Genomic DNA, 22,320 nt, shown 5'->3' with positions numbered 1-22,320 from the left:
ACCTAGAATATATAAATCGACTGCTAGTGGTAGATCCTTTTCCTATTTAGCACCAAAACTTTGGAACAATCGTCCTAACATTGTCCGGGAAGCAGACACAGTCTGTCAGTTCAAAGCTAGACTAAAAACACATCTCTTTGACCTAGCATTCACATAACACTCTATAGACTTCTATAATTCAATATTAGGCTGCTTAGATTAGGTCAGCCGGAACTGGGAACATTTCCCTCCAATCCTGATGGACTCGTTACATCATAAGAAGAATGGCATCTACGCTAATTTTAGTGTCTTTGTTTATCCCGAGGTTTTCCCGCAGCCTGCTGGATCCAGGCCGTTTCCAGATCTGACGAAGGACTTTGGCCTGGACCCGATGACAATGCAGTGCTGAAGTGCCAACTAGCCTCTCCCTATGGAGGATCCCTATACCACTCTACAGATAAAGCGTTGTGGAATTTTTCGGTTTGCGTACCTACCCAAAGTGATAAGATAAAATAAATTGTTTAGGTATGGTTTGTAAGGAATTACAAACCTGCGCACATATATTCAAACGCCAATAACTATAGACTCAATTCTTAATGCGCATGTGAACGCCATTAGCGTCTATCACAGGTTCACGTTTAAAGTCTGTTTAGAGAGAACGGTGTCGTCTTAGCGGCCCCTAATTTAATAACAAATGATCATTTAGACGGAAGTGAATCAATCAAAACTAACTTTAGCTGGAAAAAACATTTTTCAAGAGCCACTATAAAACCAAACCAATATCTGTTACATTAAATTATATCTTTATCTCTGTAAAGCTGCTTTGAAACAATCTACATTGTTAAAAGCGCTATATAAATGAGGATGACTTGACTATAAACTTGTATGACCTAGGTCATAAAAACCGTAATGATACTTACACTTAAATATTTTCTTCTCAGCCATGTTAACAAATTGTCAGTGAGCGAAATCTCCTCCCATCCGTTGTCTGATTAGCCTTCCGCAAGGATTTCTGGGTAGTTAAAGTGTGTGGAGCCTGCATCCATGCGGGCTTCGCGGAAGACCGCTTTAAGGGGGCGCCGCTGAGCACACTTCAGAGCGTTACAATTATGAATGGAACGGCCTACGGACTCGTAGACTCAGCGAGCACGCGCAATTTAAGTCCACGAGACAGAAAGTCCACATGAAGTGCGCCATTTGGGTCAGGGCCTTAGTCTTTGCATGTTTTCTTTGTAAACACTAGGTCTGTACTTCCGCCTACATCACCCCTGATCATTCAGGTCAAAGTATATAAATGTTTGTTTGTGTTTTTTTTAGAAAATGACAGATGGTTTGGCTAGATAAGACTCTTATTCGAGATCGTGTAAAGTCTTTGAAGCTGCACTGAAACTGCTATTTGGACCTTATATAGAGTCCACTATATAGAGAAAAATCCTGGAATGTTTTACTTACTTGTTTAGCTTACTTTCTTTTTGACTGAAGAAAGTAAGACATTAATATCTTGGATGACATGGGGGTGAGTAAATTATCAGTAAATTATCTGAAGTGAAATAATCATTTAAAACAGCAACCATTTTCCTACACAGCTCTACACATTCTGGGTATGATGTCAACCAACTTCATTAGGTGCATTCTGGGATGCTTTTAAAACACTACTGAAGAAGTTAATATAGTACTGTAAGTATACTGGACATCTCATGTCTGTTTCTCCATTTGATTTGTGTATACGTGTCTACAAAACTAATTCCAACTAATTAACCAAGCATATGTCACATATTGTCAGATCAAACAATTCTAAAGGTCATAAGATACTTCAAGAGAAAAGAAAATTTGAGGGAGAGTAATAAAGATGCATAGTATGTTACCAAGCAGCACATATCCTCCCTCCTCAGTGAAGTATGTCCCTGGTTCAGAGGGGCCCTCATAGCAGGGTGTGACCCCAAAACTGCTGGAGGCCGAGGTGAGCCAGCGGCCATTCAGCTGGAGTCTCCGCACACAGCCAGAGAAGCTAGACACAGAAGTCTTCTACAAAAGTATGAGAAGAATGAAAACTTCAGAGCCTTATACTTTTATAAAAGGTTTTTTAACAGTCATCATTACCACAAACTAGTGCCAAAGAGGCTGATCAGGACCCAACTAATAATAACCAAATAGATCAATAAAAAGATATGAAATGTTGATTTGAGTTTTTTTTTTAGGCAAAATTCTGTTTAAGATTTAGGACGTGACAACCTCTCAAAAGTATTTATTGTCAACTATCATTCTAAGATCTCATTTTGAAATTTTCTCACTCAAACCACTGCTTGCTGCTGCTTCTGATTCCTGGGAGAGCTGCTAATAACTGCTGGTCCAGGATCAGTTTTATAATAGAATAATAATAGAGTATTGGCGATTTGGTAAACGATACAGTATATCTGCGTTTGCGCACTAAAGAGCTGCTCTTTTCTGCGCTTTCTAGGTGATGTATCAGTTTAGAATTTGAATAAATGTTTTGCTTGACCAGCAGCCACTTACAAGCTGCAAAGTTTTGGGAGTGGCATCCGCTAAATTCATGAATTTGAACGATTATTATTGTCATGTACTGTAGGCCTATGCATGATTTTCTCCTTTCCCACAAAAAAAATAAAAATGAGTGGGCCAGTTCCACCCAAGCCATTATGTAGCCTCGCCACTGGCACATAGAGATTGATTTAAACTCAAACTTTCTTTGATACAAAAACACACCCTGAGTTTTTTTTTTATGTTGATGATATATTCGAGAAAGAATGGATTTTTTCTGAATATCCACACGATTGCAAATGTGACATTGATTTTATACAACAGTTCAACAAACAAAAGGGTAATATTATGTGACGTATATTTTAAAGTTCCCCTGTGGTGAATATCAAGTTTTTAATGTCATTTATATGTCTGTGTGATGTTTTTAATTTTCTTTGAAACAAACCATGTGTAAATTCATAAGTCAACACTATTGCTGAGTATTTTCTCCTTAAAACTGCAGTGAACAGTGAGACAGTCTCAAAAACACAGTTTGAAATCGCTGGTGTTTCTGACGTCACAAACTACCTTGTAACCAATCAGGTCAACGTACCGGCGGGCTTTAGAATATCATTAACAGCGAACTAGCAGGGGAGTCTCAAGAGAAATGTTTAAATATGTCATTTTGGTGATCAAAGATGAGTTCTAAGGGATAAAATTATGAACTACAGGGAGACTTAGTATTGTCAGTATTGTTTGCTCTATTTTGCAATAATATAAAAGTTCCAACGAAAGCCTCAGCAGAACACACAGCAGTGTTTCTGTAATGATCCCGGTTCTGTCTTTTGTTTTGTATGGACTTTTATGTTGAAGTGTATTCTCTGTGCTCATTGTTTCCGTGTTCTCCTTGTTATCGTATTAGTTGTTATAGTTACCGGAATTAGTTACACCTAGGCTTGAAACGATAGTCAGTGTTAACGGTGGTCGGAAGCAACATCGGTTACATCACTTGCCCACCGCCCCCAACCGTCAATTTGATTATTTTTTTTATTTTTTATAAAATCATTTAGTTCAGTTACAGTTAAAGAACTGACACTACAATTAAAAACTGACCGTGTCTGCTTAATAAATCATGAGCTGAACAAGAGTCGCAGCTAGGGTGACCACCCGTCCCGCTTTGTGTTGTACCGCACAGCATTTTCACCCCTTGCCCCGCACGTCGCATATTGAGAAAATGTCCCGCATTTTCATCAGTCTATTGGTTTTTAATTATCATTAAGAAAACGTGCATGTGTTCGTTTGCCTTTTTAAGCATTTTATTTATTCTTTTTGCGGCGTAGTTTTTCACCTTTATTTAACAGCGCTTCATCAGAAGTACAAATAAAACAGCCGTTTTTAAAATCATATCCAATGATTGAAACCAAAGGAGTAAACACGGTCACTAGTAGGTTGTGACGGCTGTCAATCAAAATGTGGAGCGGTGATTGGTTCATGTGTTGCTGTCAGAAAACAAATGGATAATTCGGTAAATTAAATTTTAAATTTAACAGAATTTATCAACTTGTTGCCTGCTTTGGTTGTTTTAATTCACATCCTTTCTAAAAAAAATATGAACATTTTTGTTTTAATATATTCATATTTAATATATTAAATTCATGTTGGTTTATATTCTATTTGTTCATTATTTATTTTGTTGGATTTTAGTTGGAATTGGTCAAAACTGTTTCAAAAATAGTTATCTGCATGATGCCTGTTGCCTTTGGGCTCAGTGATGTTGAATTTAAACGTCATGTAAAATAAAGACATGTAATGTTACATTGTGATGTAATGGTGTTTTCTGGAAGGGACTAAAGAACAAATAATTTTTATCAGCTGAAATGCATTTTGCAAATGCATAATGTTTTAGTGTTGGTAACATGTCCCACATTGTCCCACACAAATTTATAATTTTCCCACATTTGGTTTGTTTGATGGTGGTCACCCTAGTCACAGCACAGATCAGCAGAAGCAGTCAGATTTCATTGATCACGAAAGTGAGGAGGCTATTGAACAATTTAAGCAATCCGCCCCCGAACTGGCGCTATTTTGAAAGTGAAACTAAAATGCGCACGGCTGCAAGGGCATTCATAACGGTGAGCGTCCGCGGCGAGGAGCAAGCCGAACAGAGTGTATGTTTTTCAGTTTATTCCTACTTCCATTGGAATTAATTGAAAATGCTCGCTCTAATCCTCACCATAATGAATGCCTGTGCAGAAGTGCGTATTTTACTTTCGCTTTTAAATTAGCGATTTAAAAGCCCCCGTGGGTGATACCGGTATTACCGGTGTTGTCACATGTCGATTAAACGCTGGGAAAATATCCTCACCATCACATCCCTAGTCACACCTGTCTTTAATTTCATTGATTTCTCTGTGTATTTAACCCTGTGCTTTTTAGTTGTTCTCAGCCAATCAGCGTACACTAACGTCACTGGTAGTTCCTATAGTGCTGGAATTCTGAAGTAGGAGCTAAATTAGTTCCTCCAAAAGGAGTTCCTAGAACTGAAATCGTTCATAGTTCCTGCGGTGCGAACACGGCAAAATCCGGGGTACTTCCGCCAATAGTTCCAGGAACTATGAAGAGGTTCCTCTGGTGCAAAAGCCCCTAATGAGGGATCACAATACCTGAATGTTTTTCTTCGCCTGATCAGACGGCACACCACCGACATAGAGAGGATCCTGGACAAGCATTGAGATGTTTCTGCCCGGAGCTCTGTCCTCTACTACCGCAAGATCGTCAATCATCAGTCTGCCCATATTTCCACTTCTGATGAAGATAATCTACAGAAAGAGAGACAGAATCACATAAAAGGTGTATTAGAGACACTCTTATAATAGCCAAACTATTAAATAATTACAACTTATTTTACTTTCAAGACTGACAAATCAAACAACTGAAGTGAACATTTCAGCATTGGAAGGTGATCATTATCTGTGCAATTACACTTAGTGTAGCTAATGCCGCAGAAATAGAATGTGTTATAAGTGGACTTTAGTCATCCTTACATCATGCCACTGTCCATCACTGTACTTCTCTTTGGATCGGACTCTGACTTGGTCTTTCCCTGAACTAAATGTGAATACCAGCCTTCCATGAGTGAGGAACAGAGCCATGAAGTTCTCCTCAGATTTGTCAGCCAGGTAGAAGATGAGACCGAACGCTGAATGAGTTTTCAGAGATAGAGAAAAGTGAGATCTAAAAAAAGAGATGGAAGAACAGAAAGCACTGTTATGTATCACTGCATTCACCAATGCAATTCCTGTGCAGGATCAAACTGCATTTATGAAAGATGGGGAAATTTGCTAAGAATGATTGCGTCATTTGCATGCTTTTATGTTATTGCTCCACCACTGCTCTTTACGGTTCTGAATGCTGAAAGTACACTCAAACAGTGCTTAGTTTTGTGAATAAGGCACATTTTATAATATGATGAATTTGTATAGTAAGGAGCTCTTGACTTTGAATTTGGGCTATATCCCCAAATTCTTTATTTCACATCACCATATAATGTAACTATAGTTGATACATATATATTCTTGTTATTAACTGACTGTTTGCTATGGCTGCTGCTAGGAGCCGTGGTATCATCTTCCACTTTAATGTAAGAAGATAATTGTCAGCATGCAGACTCAGTAGCTATGTTAAGAATGGCATACTACCATATTACTCTTACTGTTTCTGCAATATATAGATAGATACGGTAGAAATATTAGTATTGTTTTAGTATACTCTTCCAAACACCACCAGAGAACACTATCACTATCAAAGCTGACTGTAGTGGAGAAATAAGGTAATATTATGGATATCCAACAATAAAATGTTTTTTGTAGTCGGTTTTTTGTTGTTGCCAAAAACACATCTCAGATTGTTGTACACTATAGTGGTACATTCAGTACAGAACAGATGTAAGCACAACCCTGTGCAATATCCACTGATTTGGCAGGATGGTGGGTGGTGAGTGAATAAGAAAAATAACACTAGAGACAGTATAACACCCACAAATGTAATTCCTTTTAACACAATTTAAGATTACATGGACAGATTATAGATTAATAGACTAATTTTCATGCATTTCCATGCACAATACCATGTTATGACCTTAAAACACTTTTACCATAGTGCATGATTTGTAATCTAATACATTTGGACATCTGCATCACATAACCAGCTCCATATGTATGGCTTTTACTACACAGTAAATTCGCTTCGTAGCTAAACCTAGTACAGCATTGCACTAGGGTACAAACCCAGTGAAACACAACAAAATATCTCATCTTTCATTTCTGAAGTGCCACGATATGTAAAACAATGGTCAGATTCATGTTTATCTGTTTCAGATAAAACTGCACATGTTTTTAGTGTCCCTCACTGGACATTTCAATTTCAAAGTGTCATAAAACATGTCGCCACAGGGATTTTTTTTTTTTTTTAATGAGCCTGGGTTGAAAATACCACAAGTAACATAAATGTTTGGAAATAATAAGTCGAGTTAATTCCACTTTGTACCATCAATACTCACTCATTTCTGATTACACTGGCTACACCGGTGTACTCATGTCGGCTGTGGGCTGATCCGCCATAGCGATAGACGTGACGGGTCACTCGTGGGTGGGAGGACAGGTAACAGGGAGCAGCTTCTGTCTCTGGAACATCCAAAGGATTGCTCTTCAAGCCGTGTAGCAGGCTGGACTCATCCCTGCCCACCTGAGACAACAATATATTTAGGTGCATAACTGTGTAATATTACACGGTATCCATGCATCTGTGTGTGCTGGTGTGTTGCACCTTGCGGGAGTGTCCTGGACTTCGTCTAGAGGAGTCTCTGCTGTCTTTGTTGAGCAGAGCAGCGGGGGGTCTTTCCACCGGGCAGTCCTGTAGCGACGCCTGCACATTCTCACTGTAACGTTGGAAGTCTTCTGGCTCTATATCTCTATCCTGCCTGCATCACACACACACATCACACTTACATAAATAACCACAGTCTTAAGTCGAGTCCTGCTGAACGCAATTCCACTTTGTACCATCAATACTCACTCATTTCTGATAACACTGAACAGAAAGCCAGTCATTAAGTCCTGATTGTATAATACCATGTAGGTTTGGGAACAAAGTCATTATGTGTGCGGTGAAACGTGAGCACTATCAGGAAAGGATTCATTTTAAATTGTATGTTATTACTGATATGAGCTCATGATGAAAAATTAAAAGCAATTATGTTGCTATGGAAATAAAGAAAAATGTAAATGTGTATTGAATCTGAAATTATGTTTGAGGTCCACCTGTGTTTTTGCAGAGTAAAATTGACTAAAAGTAACTGTACATGAAAATGACATGGCAAATATTGAAGGATTTGTGCACTGATTTGGGTGAGATTGGGATTTCTGTAGTTATTACTGTGATTGGAGTGTGAATTTTTGAAAATATTAGACATTGAAAATACAAGACTTACAGATCAGTGCAGGCTGATAGATCCTTTACCTGCAGTCTGCTAAAATTCACGTAATTTACTACATGGCACGAGCTGATTGGCCTCTACTGATCCTACAGCCAGTGAGATTGCTTGCTCAATATTTAAATAGTCTGGTTCAGTGTTCACTTGAGGCTAGTCCTGCAGCGCTATCAGAGTTCCTCTGAACCCCTCCACCTCCCCAGCTCCACCTGCCTAGATCTGCTACCGTGTATGTCTATTCATGCAGCAGTAGCAACATATCTCACAGTAGCCTGTCTGTGTATCTATAGGCAGTTGCAAATCCATCCTTTCAAGCAGCGTGCATAGACGATGTAGTCCAACATGGCCAAATACATTAACTTATTAAAACTATTCAGAGAGTTGGGTAACACTTTATTTTGATGGTCCCTTTTGAGCATTCTGTTGACTATAATTAACATTACACCTATGTATCAAGTAACTCTCATTAGAGTATTAATAGACTGTCTGCTTAATATCTGCTAACTCTTTATTGTGATTTTCCTCAACAGACATTATACTGACTATAAGTAAATTTGCAACTACCGTACATGTCAACTTATTCTAACCCTAACCCACCCAGTCTACTATTACTCCACTAACACACTAATGAGAGTAGTGGACATGTAGGTACAATGTTACTTATACTCAACAGAATGTGTTAAAGGGACCATTAAAATAAAGTGAAACCGAGAGTTGTCATGATTAAAATGTTTTTAACATGTATAAGTAAGAGTGGAATTTATTAAGGTGATGGTCTAAAGCATAGCTAATAAAGCAGACTCTCATTTATTTAAGTTATTTAAATTTAATTCATTTATTTCTTTTTACTTTGGATGATGACTGATATTTGTACATATTTACAAATATAAGGCAGCAATACTTAAACAACAAACTTGGGGGGGGAAAGATCTGAATCCATCATGGTGGATCAGACAGTTCAAAAAGAAATGTAGCTATAATATTCAGTGACGGTAAAAAAAAATGAGGAAGAGCTTTATGGAATAAAATAATATCACACAATCACAGACAATGCTATCTAGAAGGGCTTAGATCAGTTAGTGATTCTCAACTGTGTTTCTGTTGCTCCTTATACATTCATATTTTATATTTCTCGTGAATCAAACACACATGATTCAGGTCATAGGTGCATTAGTAGATCAGTAGAGCCTTAGTCAGTGTGTCAGAAAAAGGAGACATTTAAAAAGTGTTGGAGGGCTTGGGGAATAGGGTTGGGAACCACCAGATCAGATTCCTCAGAGCATCTCTGTACAGTACATTTAAAACACAAGTAATCTGCTGAGTAGTGGTTGTGTGAGAAAAGCATGTTTATTTTAGTCTAGTTTGAAACCGGCTGTATATGTTACCTGCTAATATAAGCATAACTGATGCACCCAGTGAAATTCTGTGTGGAACTCATAGAAGAGCCTCCATAGTAGAAGGTCTTTGGGGCGTTATCTGACTGAGACGTGGAAGACTGCTTCTTCTTCTCCTGCTTGTCTTTGTCATCAATTATAAGTTCATACCTGCCAAGAGAACATGGATAAATAGTTGATGTAACAAGTTTATACACAAGGACACCTTGTTAGCTTCAGAACTTCATTTGAGATCAACAAAATGCAGAATGTTTTTCATCAACAATAAGATGAGACAAAAAGATGCATAATGAAAATAAATTATTTTAATTAAAACTACTGTTTGCTAACATATGATGAGAAATAACACCTATAAGATATGATGCACTAAAAACATTTTTTAAGAAGAAAAATTAAAAATGTAGAGAGACCTGATAACCCAATACAAAGGTCTTGTGCTTCTTATTATTCCTTGTATTCTTTGTAATTTCAGAATATTCAATATATGATATTATTGCAGAAGTTCATGTTTTTACTTTAGAAACATATGTTTCAAGTGTCATAACAAAAAAATGTAATACAATACAGTGTGATGTTTCAGATTTTTTATATATTTGCAAAGTTGTCACAAATCTGTTTTTGCTTTATCATTATGGGGTATGGAGTGTAAAGTAATGTGTAAAAAACTATTTAAAGTCTTTTAGCAAAAGGTTGCAGCATAACAAAATTGGGAAAAATTAAGGGTTTTGAAAAGTTTTCAAAAGATACTGTATTCTGCACATTATCACAAACTGTCTTTTTTTTCAACTAAAATTATATAGCATGTAAGTAAAAGGGATTAAAATGTAGCTAAAGTTAATTAATATAAAATGGTAAAATATTCTACATATATTTTATGATATTTTTATTTGTAATATAATTAACACTGAGTAACCAACTTACTTCTGATCGGTCACTGAGGCAACTAAGAAATGAGTCCGTCCATCATTGTAATTTTTCTTATGTGATCTGACTCTGGTTCCTTTGGACTGGAGCACCACTGCACCATTCTCCAATGAGAGAGAAAACTCATCCAACTACAACAGAGAGAAAGACTGGGTTGATCTGTGACATCATGAAAAAATGTAACACACATCCACCCAATTCCCTCCTTCCCATAGCAAGTCTGATATGAAGGAAAAGCCTTGCAATAAAGCCTGGGATCTCTTTTTTCTTTTGTTTCTTAGTTTAGGATTAGCTTCTCCGACAGTTATACGTTAGAGACAGAACAAGACTTGACTGGGTAAAACACAGTAACTAAAAAGAATATACCCCATCTCTGTGGTAGAATAGGAGTCCATTGGACTGTAGTGTTCTGAAGTTTAGTCCTCCCTCAAAAGACTCGAATGGTGAGATTTTAGCTGTAGAGCCCAGATATCCTTCTCCCGTGAAATAGGCCGTACGGGACATCTGCAGGTAAAAGACAACCCGATTTGAGCAAGTTCTTTCAAAACAAATTAATACATTAATTAAAAAATAATATGTTTTAATACATAGTTAAACAGTGCAAAGACGTAATGGTATTTCATAACGGTAAATGCTGAAAAAGTGAATACAGCACATATGCACATATGTGAGCCTGGCAAGCAGTCTCCTATCATATTTTTTTTTTTAAAGACTAATTTATTGTTTTATCCATGTTTTATGTGGTGGCACTTGTCACAGTTCTGTTCTGTTTAGTTTTGTTTTCATGGTTTTCACTGTACTTATTTCATAAGTGCTTGTTTCTAGTTTGTTTTCATGGTTTCTAATTAAGTTGCACACCTAGTTCTTGTTCAGTTAATCATCACTGTATGTATTTAAGCCCTCAGTTCTTTCTGTTGAGGGTTCGGTGTCGTCTTTAACAGACGTGTGTAGACGTGACGTGTGTAGTGTGTGCATGTTTACTCCTGCGTCTGAGAATGCCTTGTTTGATTGAAAACTTTATATTGGATTTCATTCTGCGTCACACATTTTTGAATAACTGCATCGCACACGTTACAGCATTTATATTAAGCAAATAAAAATTGCAAGTAAACAACAAAAAGCTAAAAAATATATATATAATTTCTGTGCCATCAAAAATAATTTGCCAACTCTATTGCTGCGTCCCAATTCGCATACTATCCGTCCTAAATAGTATTCGAAAATAGAATTAGTACGTCCCAAATGGTAGTATGTTGAAATGAGTGTTCCAAAGAGACCCGGATGGTCTACTATATCCGGTCAGAATCCGAAGTGCAGATCGATGCACACTCTAACGGCTGATATTGCCCACAACCCATCGCGCGTTGGACGAGGATTCGGTTAGAACTACAAACACGAGTGAAAAGTGTTAAAAAAAAAACTACAGACATGGAGGACGCGCGAGTCTGGCGGTTATGTAGAGGTTTAGTAAAGGGGTTTGAGTGATTAATTGTCAGTACCTGACGAAAATGTATTTATTCAATGTTGTCTACATTTTATTGCATCTGCAGCAGCATTGTGGACTTTTGTAAAGATACGTTTAGCCATTAACTTTTAAATGCATCATTACATTCAAATTGCAAACACATGAGGAGAGTGAGAGGCATGAAAGACCCACGACTGGCAGGTGAACGTGCAACAACATTTCTCTCCGAAACGGTAAGAAATTATATTAGATTCAATGGAGGATTTTAACTGTGACGAGATGATTGACAGGGCAGTTTACGGTGACAGGATGCACGCGATAGAGCTGTCTGTTAAAGATGACGACGTAGTATGTCCCAAAGCTTGCCTCCTATTTTGCTACACACTCAAAAGTATATACTTTTTCTTCACAAAAAGAGTACATACTTTTAGGGCGTAGTATAAGTAGGCGAATTGGGACGCAGCATATGAATTTAAAAGGTCGTGTTACATACAAATGATTCCTCAGGACAGCCACTGCTGATACCAATGGTTCCTGACTCCTCCAAGAGATTGAAGTCCTTTTTCTGGAACTGGAAGCCCTTTACACAACCCTTCAATCCCACCAGGGATGACAGTTCTGGCCTGTGGAACATCCACATGGCCGGGTTCAATGTTGGAAATGAGTACTGCTAAGTCATTGAATCAGCCTCTCTACCTGATCTGTGCATTAATATGTAGCAAAGTTTCTCACCTCGAGAGCAGAATGCTAGAAGGAGCTCCTCCAATATAGATATCAGAGAACGGTAAGGGTTTCCTTTCACTTTCCATGGACTTTACATGGCTTCTGTCCACTAGCAGAATGATTTTCTTAGAGTGATGATAGATCACAGACACCTGAGACAAAATTTACAATAGGGTGTTAAAAGATATACATTGTGTTTAAAGATATGACTTGATAAATGCCCTGGAATTGGTATCAAGAAAGCATTACCTCATGATATCGAGCATCGTTGATCTGGAGTTTGGCCAAGTTACTCTCCATGATGACAGGACCATTAGTGAAACCAAAGTCGTACATCAGACGGAGAAATCCATTTTTCAGCTCCAGCACGAAAAAATTTGTCTGTGGAAACCCATCATAAATGCATCAATATATGCACAGAATTTTTATTTTATTTTACATAGCTGTAGGGTGGTAAGGTAAGGTGTCAGTGAGTAAGTTCAAATGCCTCATAATTCTAGAAAATTATGCACAAATCTATAATATGATCACACATATCATACAGCAGCCTGTGACTCAAAGATGCACATGAAAAAAGGGATTAATTTTTGAAGCTTTCAAATTCTTCACATAGCATGTCAAAGCAACCTTATCCAGGTCTCCCTGTTTCTATGTACATATATGTGAAAGTATAAAGAATTCAGACCCTTTTTGCATTTTGATTGTATTGTATTTGTTTTTATTTTGTCTTATGCTAAAAATGCTTAATTTTTGTCACATCAATCTACACTCAATCTAAACAATGTAATTGCTATCAGATTGCACATGCTGTAACATTTCATGACTGAACTAATCATTTATGTAACACTTTGCAATAAGGTTCCATTTGTTAACATTATTAAACTGAAATTGAAAATTGTTTCAGAATTGTTTCTGATTGGCTGTCAATGTTTTTATTATTCATCAGCTAGAATTTTTTTTTTTCTGAAAGTCATTCAAACAATGTTGTTTCTATGTGCCGTTATCTTTATAGCTGTGCTGTGTACTCTGTTAATCTCTTATATTTAGAACGATTTTTAAAACTATATCTTTATTGTTATCCTTGGTGTGAACGGGACTTTACTCTGAATACCTCTGAACATGCTCATCCACAATAATTTCTTCATACATATACTTTACTTTTTTGGTTTTCCAAGAATCAATCCAAACTAATTGAAAAACAACATTTATAGTGAAACTATATTTACCTCATTAACCATGAGGAATAGAATGCCGTTGTTGGCAACAGTACGAACTTCGATATCAAACCGAGTAACAATGCCAATTTTGCCTCTTCTCTCAATGTTGTTGACTAAAGCAAAGCCACTGCCATCAAACAAATAACTTGTCACACGACTCTGAGAGAAAGCCAACTTATGCCTGGAAAAAACAGAGAGATTGCAATATTTAAACAGACCATGTACAGTACAGAGTGCCATCTTTGATCTCATTCGAGCTTTGGAGAGAAAGATCTGAGAAATATCTGACATTTAAAGGGAAGAAATGCACAAAGCAACAAAACGATAACAATATACAGTAATTTAGCTATAAAGCACATCTTATCATACCTAACATACTACTTTTCATATTTATTAGGTTAATGATACATGAAATTGTATTCCTGTAATTCTCTGCTTGCAAATGAAGTAGGTAAAATACCATATATATCACAATCGTGCTGTGATGTATTTAAATATAAAAACATTAAAATATGTCAATAAAACTAACAAACATTTCACACATATTATATTTGTAAATATATATTTCAAACGGGCTGGTGAAATAAAGTGAGAACTACATTTCGCTAATATTTGAATGCAATCCTTAAGAGAACTGTGGGATGGGGTGGCGGGATAATAGTAAATGTCAAACCAAAATGCATAAAGTGAATGGATGTAAGGAAGGTTTACCTGGGACAAGGCATTGATGCGGCAACATCCATTTTGTGAAGTTGCTTAAAGTTGTACAGACTGATGATATCACTATTCAAAGTCTCTAACTCGATGCAACCAACAAAAGGAGCCAAGCTTAAAGCTGGAGGAATCTGAAAGAACATTTCTGCATAAGAATGTGTTACAGTGAAAAAATTCTTAAAACATATTTTCCATTCCCCTATTTTTATGACCTAACCGAGACATTATCATAACAGAAAATAGATTGTTGCACCTTCACATCAGGAGGAACTCCTCCTACAATGAATATATTGTCTTTAGGGTCAAGGTCAAACATGGAGTCTGTCCCAGCCCCCTCTCCTTTCTGGATGAACTTCTGCTCTGCTGTGGTGTCTTGACTCGGGACCGTCAGGAACACTTTACCATGGCGACCCAACCTATCAGTTAGAAGGGTAAGACTGATTATAGATATATTATTCATAGCAAAACTAAAACTAAGTTCTATATACAAATATCGGCATCGTCTTCCATTGGCTAAACATTAAACATGCATTTGATAAAACCTAGCATGAAAAGCAACACAAATTCACTTTCCTTGGGCTATACATTACATACACAGAGAGTTTTGGGATTGAGGCACGACTCTCGGATCGTCCTGTTCAGCTTACAGTAGCTGCTCGAATACATTTTGTATAAACACATAACTTAAGTCAAGCCCTTTTCTATTCTCGCAATAGTGACCAATATCCCCCATAACCACAATGAAAAAAGTTAAATGACTGTGTGATTTATTTAAAGTACATTTTTATATTGGTTTAATAAAAAAATCATGGTTTCCACCAGTTAAACCAGTTTTAGGGGTCCATGAGGGGCTGCCGCTTTTACTTTCATTTTGGTGTTTGTTTATTTTATGATTGCTAAAGTCTGTGAAAAGTTCACAGGTTCACGCCTCCTCCTTCCCTGAACAACATACATCTCAACATCAAATAAAAATAGGTTAGATTAAGGTTAAATGTAGGTAAAAATAATTTTTCTCTAGTTTTTTTTTAGAAAGAAATCACAATATTTATAATAAATAACTAAATTAAACATTGACAAATAAAACGTTCTTAGCTTTATTGTTAGTGAAAATTCATATTTCATATTATAGCTAATTTAGCTTTTGTTTATGGTTAAATTAAATTACAAAAAGCGAGGTAAAAAAAAGATCTTGACCTACTTTAAGTAACATTTAGGCTTATATCTAAGAGAAAATAGATTGATTAAGTATGTGGTCAGGTCATTCTGGCTTATTAAAACTTACACAACATTAATAAACAGTTCCAACAAGTTAATTAGTGAAATCTTGAATAACCGACAGTGGCTTTAAATTTTTTTATTTATTTTTTATTTTAGTGTGCTTTGGTGTGTGTGTGTGTGTGTGTGTGTGTGTGTGTGTGTGTGTGTGTGTGTGTGTGTGTGTGTGTGTGTGTGTGTGTGTGTGTGTGTGCGTGCGTGCGTGCGTGTGTGCGTGCGTGTGTGTGTGTGTGCGTGTGTGGTTTTCCTAGGTGTCCTCTTAGGTTTCCTAAAGAAAATCATTATTCAAGATCAGATGATGAAAGCAGTTATTCTACCTCTCCACTTTAACAAGATTGAAGACAGGAGGCCAGGAGCTGACCGGCTTTGAACTGAGTGGAATCTCCACGTCCTCTCCTCCAAGATTGTACACATAAACCAGATTATCGTTCTTTATGGCCAGTCCCATGTAGTCCTTACGCCCCTGCACACACACACACACACACACACACAGACACACACACACACACACACACACACACACACACACACACACACACACACACACACACACACACACACACACACACACAAGTAGAATCGACATTTAACAAGACATTCCATTGCGAGAAAAATTGTTTTTAAGTATTTTATAGCTCTTTTTATTGAGCCATTACATTTATGATGCAGATGTCCTGTGGTTTGGAACCAAACATTGCAAAGGGAGAGGGAGATGGAAAAGAACTTGGGCTTGAGCCAACAACCGAAAGAAGTGTAAAATCAGCCTGATTCAGGAAGGAATTTATCATGTGTGCGGTGTGCCTGATGCAAGGTTATAATTAGCCATCTTAATTAAAACATTGACCCGCTGTAAACTGGCCAAAGGTATAAAGTATAGAATGAATTCTCAATTTCGCTGAACAGTTTTATTATTACCTCATCAGCTCTTTAAATCAATGATTGTTTGTTGAAACCTGAGAACAGACTGACAGGACTGGTCAACAGCAGGCGATACGGCATTATTGCATTTTGTATTTGCATTCCATTGCAAATGAACTATAAACGCTAAAACTAGTACAGCCAGCGCAGAGCCCACAGAAGACGGATGGCATCATTGACTGTCCCGAGAGACTTTGTTACATTCTCCACAAGACACAAACACAACTGTGGCAAGGGAAATGTCATATGAACCATTATTGGCATATGTTATTACTGACATGATTTAGAAATGGTGTTACAGAATTAGTATTAACATGCTAGTGATGTCCGTTTATGAAGTGTGCATTCTTTGCATACAGGCAGGGACGCCACTGGCAGCAAGTGTTGCTTTATACATGGTGTGTCCGTTGTTTTAGCATCTGAATCATTAAAGGGAAATAAAGTATAAAAGCGAAAACTTCCCATTTTGCAATCAGTTCTGAGTGCTAGGTTGAGGAAATACAGAAGACTACAACAATTTGGCAAACTACAGAATCACGTCACCACTGGAATGCAGGCACCTGCATTAAATGATTAGTTCACTTCAGAATTAAAATTTCCTGATAATTTACTCCCACGTCATCCAAGATATTCATGTCTTTCTTTCTTCAGGCAAAAATAAATTAAGGTTTTTGAGGAAAACATTCCAGGATTTTTCTCCATATAGTGGACTTCAATGGGGTACAACAGGTTAAAGGTCCAAACTGCAATTTCAATGCAGATCGTAGAGCCTGTTGGACCCCATTGAAGTCCACTATATGGAGAAAAATCCTGGAATGTTTTCCTCAAAAACCTTAATTTATTTTCGACTGAAGAAAGAAAGACATGAATATCTTGGATGATGTGGGAGTAAATTATCAGGAAATTTTAATTCTGAAGTGAATTAATCCTTTAACTCATATTTCTTTTATACAACAACAAAAACAAGAAATTAAGTACCTTACATTTTAGACAGTATTGCAAGTTACTTTTTTCCCTTTTTTCACTATTCCAATAGCAATGGGATCAACTGTTTCATGTCTCCAACAACAACACAGTTATTGTGTTTAATTCCTGAATGAACCAGTGTTTGAATGAATGATATATCCCCTACCCCCTTTCGGGCCCAGTTTTCTAGCTAGTGCTCACTTGTTTGTCTCCGAGGTACAGTAGAAAGCGATCTTCTATTGGGTCTTTGTCTGGGTCCACTCTGATGTAGAAACTGATGGACGTGACCGCCTTCAGCTCGTCTAGGTTGGAGTAGGGATGAACCTCTACGGCAGACTGGCCGTTAAACTTCATGGACACTTGCACCTGCAATTATAGGAAAGAAAAGTTAACTTTTGCACTTAGAGGCAAAAAATTTAACTAGCAATAACATTGCGGTTTAAGCTTGATTTAATACAACAATATTTTTAGTCAAAGGGAACAGCAAACTCAACAATATTAGTCCAAATAATGCAGTAAACAGTAAAACCAGTAAACAGTGGGGAATTTGCAAGCTGCGGTTGAGCAGCCTGAGAATGGCCCGGCATTTAATTTGTTGCAGTATAATAATAATTTAATGCCATTTCCAATTAAACTTGTATGCCAGGCACTTACATTTTTTGTAAATACACATATTTGTAAAGATGAAAGTGCAATTTAGTACATTTGAAATATGAATTAATATCAAATATCCCACTACAGTTAAAGTCCCCCTGTGGTGAAAATCCAGCTTTTAATGTTGTTTATATGTCTATGTGGTGTTTTTAATGTGCTTTAAGACAAACCATGTGCAAATTCATGTCAACACCAATGCTGCATATTTTCTCCCTAAAACTGCAGTGAACCAAAGACAGTCTCAAAAACACGGTTTGAAATCGCTGTTTCTGATATCACAAACTACCTTGTAACCAATCAGCTCAACGTGTGATCGTCAACGAGTGGATCAGTTATTCTAAGCTGCTGTGAGTGGAGGCGGGCCTCATCCTTTGCGTATTCATGTTTCCGTGTATAATAAATGAAACAAGGGAGTTGAGTTACATTCAAGCTATTTTAAAGGGATAGTTCACCCAAAAATTAAAATTCTGTCAGTAATTACTCACCCTCATGTTGTTCCAAGCCCGTAAGACCTTCGTTCATCTTCGGAACACGAATTAAGATATTTTTTGATTAAATCTGAGAGCTGGATCACTCCTCCATTGCTTCTTAAGGGATTGAATCTTGCCAGCCCCGAAAAGTTATTAAAGTTATCGTTAAAATTGTCCAAGTGACTACAGTGACTCAATCCTAAATTTATCAAATGACGAGAATACTTTTTGTGCTAAAAAAAACAAAAATAACGACTTCATTTCAACTATTCATTTCCTTCTCTGTGGGCCTCGAGTCAGTTCACTAGTCTAATAGCATAAGTGCTTATGTGTTGTACGCATAGGTTGTAAGTCACAAGCATCACACACATGACCAGCGTCGGCCAATAGTGAGCCTATGTATGACGTAGCTCTACGCAATCACACTACGTTAACTGACTAGAGGTCCACAGAGAAGGAAATGAATAGTTGAAATAAAGGACAACAAGTACTCTCGTCGCTTGATAAACATAAGATTGAGCCACTGTGTTCACTTGGACTATTTTAACGATGTCTTTAATAACTTTTCGGGGCTGGCAAGTGTCAATCCCTTAGAAGCCTATGGAGGAGTGATCCAGCTCTCAGATTTAATGAGAGAAGATGAACGAAGGTCTTACGGGGTTGGAACAACATGAGGGTGAGTAAATACTGACAGAATTTTCATTTTTGGGTGAACTATCCCTTTAAGGCATGAAGACATTTTTTTCAAGGAATTTTTATTAAAATATGTAATTTTGGTGATCAAAGATGAGTTAAGGGATACAATTATTGACTAAAGTGAGACTTTAAAACTACAACCAAGCACTTTATGTGCTTTAGTATGTTAGTTTAAACATCAAAATAGGTGTATACTTTTGATTAAAGAAATATTAGCAACCAAAGATACATTTAAACCACCGTTAAAATAGGTGCTGTGCTTTGTTTATGCTGCAAAGTTGCTTCATAGAATGTTCTCCTGCAGTGTTGCTTTTTCCACTTAGTATAAGCTTCTTTAGGCTTGTATTTGTGGCTCATATTTAAAGCACTGAAAGGTGAAATAAAAACCAAATTTAGCTCTTTTAACATAACATCCCTTGCCTCAGTTCCTGTTTCTATGGTCAGAGCAACTTCTTTGATCGGTGCATCTCATGTCTGGATTGTAGGTAGTACTTCACAGAGAATTTTGTAAAGTTCATTACAGAGAATCCAATATCAACTTTTGGTAGGTATGTGTTTAAAGGCTTATAATTGAAAAATTCTAAATGTGATTAAATGTATTGTACGGGTCAGCGGGTCAGTCAAAGTGAGTCAGTCAAAATTAGGTGTATGTTTAATGCCTGGTGTACCTTCTTCGCGACACTGCGGGCCTGTGCGATGAGTTCTCTGATTTTTATGATGTTTGTGGAGACATTATTCACAGGTTTTTTCTCTTCAACCACACGCAGCTTGTCGAGTAGCTCTGGCACGATCTCTGACAGGTCTTCAACTAAACACATACAAATACACACACACACACACGCACAGAGAGAGAAAGAGTGAGTAAGAAAGCATTAGCAACAATCTTCATAATCCTGCACAAATTCATTTAAAAAAAAGCCAACATGCACAATCTCATGTATCTCTGTTCCAAAGAACTGCTGTGGCAATGTTGACAGTTGCCTTCTGGTCATGGAAATACAAGTAATTAATCTGGAATGCTCAATCCATCTTATTTTTCAAAGTAGAAGTAAACTATTTCCTGTGAATGTGCAAGTTAAAATAAACAAAACCCTAGGTATTTATTTGAAACAGTGGCTACATTAACGAAAAATAAAGCTTCAACCCCAGGTGTTTCCAAGCAGCACAGCAGTAATGACTTTATGAACTTCTTTACTAACAAGATTGATAATATCAGGGAGAAAATTATAACTATGCAACTGTCTACTACAGTATCACATCCCTGAGGAAAAAATTCGATTAATTCATTGCTATAGGAGAGGAAGAGTTTTCTAAACTTGTTAAATTATTTAAATCAACAACATGTATGCTAGACCCTATACCAACTAAGCTATTGAAAGAGATGCTTCTAGAGGTCATAAATCCTCTTATTAAAATCATTAATTGATCTTTGTCATTAGAATACGTACCGAAAACTTTTAAGCTGGCTATGATTAAACCGCTTGATTAAAAAACTCAACTTGATCCTACAGAATTAGTCAATTACAGTCTGATCTCAAATCCACCTTTTCTGTCAAAGATACTAGAAAAGGCAGTATTTTCACAACTATTTTCCTTTTTTTTTTTAAGAAATGGTATATACGAGGATTTCCAGTCAGGATTTAGACCATACCATAGTACTGAGACAGCTCTCATTAGAGTCACAAATTATTTGCTCTTATCATCCGATCGTGGTTGTATTAGTGTTGCTCAAACTTAGTGGTGCATTTACTATTGACACCACAACATTCTTTTAAATAGATTTGATAATTATGTTGGCATTAGTGGAATTGCATTAGCATGGTTTAAATAATATTTATCTGATCGTTATCAGTTTGTAGCAGTAAATGAAGAGACGTCTTAGTCAAAAGTTCATTATGGTGTAGCACAAGGCTCAGTACTAGGACCGTTGTTGCTGTTCACTCTGTACATGCTACCCTTAGGAGATAGCATTAGGAAGCATGGCATTAGTTTTCACTGTTATGCTGATGATACTTACTAATTCACAAAATTAACGGAATGCATAGCTGATATAAATATCTGTTTTTTCAGAGTTAAGTAGTAGGAAATTACTAGTCATCCAGTTTTTCTAATTATTGGATGAAAAAATTCCTCACGTACTAACCTAGAATACTGTCAAACACTTGATGGCTGCTCTGTCAAGTCTTTGTCGTCAGTTAGGAGCCTGAGTGTGCTCTTTGATACCAATCTTTTATTTGAAAGTCACAATTCTAGTATCTGGAAAAAAACATTCTTCCATCCATCTTAAAATATATCTAAATTACGTCATATGCTCCCAATGACAAATGCAGAACAATTAGTTCATGCTTTCAAGACATCAAGGCTAGATTGTTGTAATGCTAATATGGGTGGTTGCCCTCCATGCTTAATAAACAAGCTACAGCTGGTCCAAAACACAGCAGCTAGAGTTCTTACCAGAACCAGGAAGTATGACCATATTAGCCGGTTCTGTCAAAACTGCATTGGCTCCCTATTGGACATCATATACATTTTAAAATATTGCTGATTACTTACAAAGCACTAAATGGTTTAGCTCCCCATTACTTGAGTGAGCTCTTAACGCATTATAGTCCTTCACGTCTATTGTGATCTCAAAATTCCGGCCAGTTGATAATACCTAGAATATCAAAATCGACTGCTGGCGGTATATCCTTTTCCTATTTAGCACCAAAACTTTGGAACAATTTTCTGGTTTTCCTAACATTGTCCAGGAAGCAGACACAGTCTTGTCAGTTTAAATCTAGACTTAAAACACATCTCTTTGGCTTAGCATACACATAACACATTATAGACTTCTAGAATTCAATGTTAGGCTGCATAACAAGTAATTTGTTGAGGTCAATTTGTAAAAATAGACTACATGCCTGCGCACTTATATATTCAAACTTGCATACCTATAGACTAAACACGTAATACGCAT

The 22,320-nt window shown here is 36.9% G+C and overlaps 1 protein-coding gene across 4 annotated transcripts in view; it reads right to left on the bottom strand.

Annotated features, from left to right (window-relative positions):
* The window catches only part of lama4 (laminin, alpha 4), a 177,204-nt gene that overhangs the window by 10,506 nt on the left and 144,378 nt on the right, over positions 1-22,320 (bottom strand). For all 4 annotated transcript variants that reach the window (XM_077220211.1, XM_077220210.1, XM_077220212.1 and 1 more), the window contains 17 exons: positions 20,030-20,169; positions 17,743-17,907; positions 15,975-16,120; positions 14,636-14,798; positions 14,380-14,513; positions 13,678-13,849; positions 12,701-12,832; positions 12,461-12,603; positions 12,222-12,351; positions 10,630-10,767; positions 10,261-10,394; positions 9,331-9,489; positions 7,282-7,435; positions 7,016-7,200; positions 5,502-5,691; positions 5,121-5,276; positions 1,845-2,004 (listed from right to left, as the gene is read on the bottom strand). In XM_077220211.1, the coding sequence (XP_077076326.1) occupies positions 1,845-2,004; positions 5,121-5,276; positions 5,502-5,691; positions 7,016-7,200; positions 7,282-7,435; positions 9,331-9,489; positions 10,261-10,394; positions 10,630-10,767; positions 12,222-12,351; positions 12,461-12,603; positions 12,701-12,832; positions 13,678-13,849; positions 14,380-14,513; positions 14,636-14,798; positions 15,975-16,120; positions 17,743-17,907; positions 20,030-20,169 (2,601 nt within the window). The remainder of the gene's footprint in view (positions 1-1,844; positions 2,005-5,120; positions 5,277-5,501; positions 5,692-7,015; positions 7,201-7,281; positions 7,436-9,330; positions 9,490-10,260; positions 10,395-10,629; positions 10,768-12,221; positions 12,352-12,460; positions 12,604-12,700; positions 12,833-13,677; positions 13,850-14,379; positions 14,514-14,635; positions 14,799-15,974; positions 16,121-17,742; positions 17,908-20,029; positions 20,170-22,320) is intronic.

This window comes from Siphateles boraxobius, unplaced genomic scaffold, assembly GCF_051911475.1.
Source record: "Siphateles boraxobius isolate OS27281-9 unplaced genomic scaffold, OSU_SipBor_1 8, whole genome shotgun sequence".
Lineage (NCBI taxonomy): Eukaryota > Metazoa > Chordata > Actinopteri > Cypriniformes > Leuciscidae > Siphateles > Siphateles boraxobius.
This window is presented reverse-complemented; position numbering and strand designations above follow the sequence as displayed.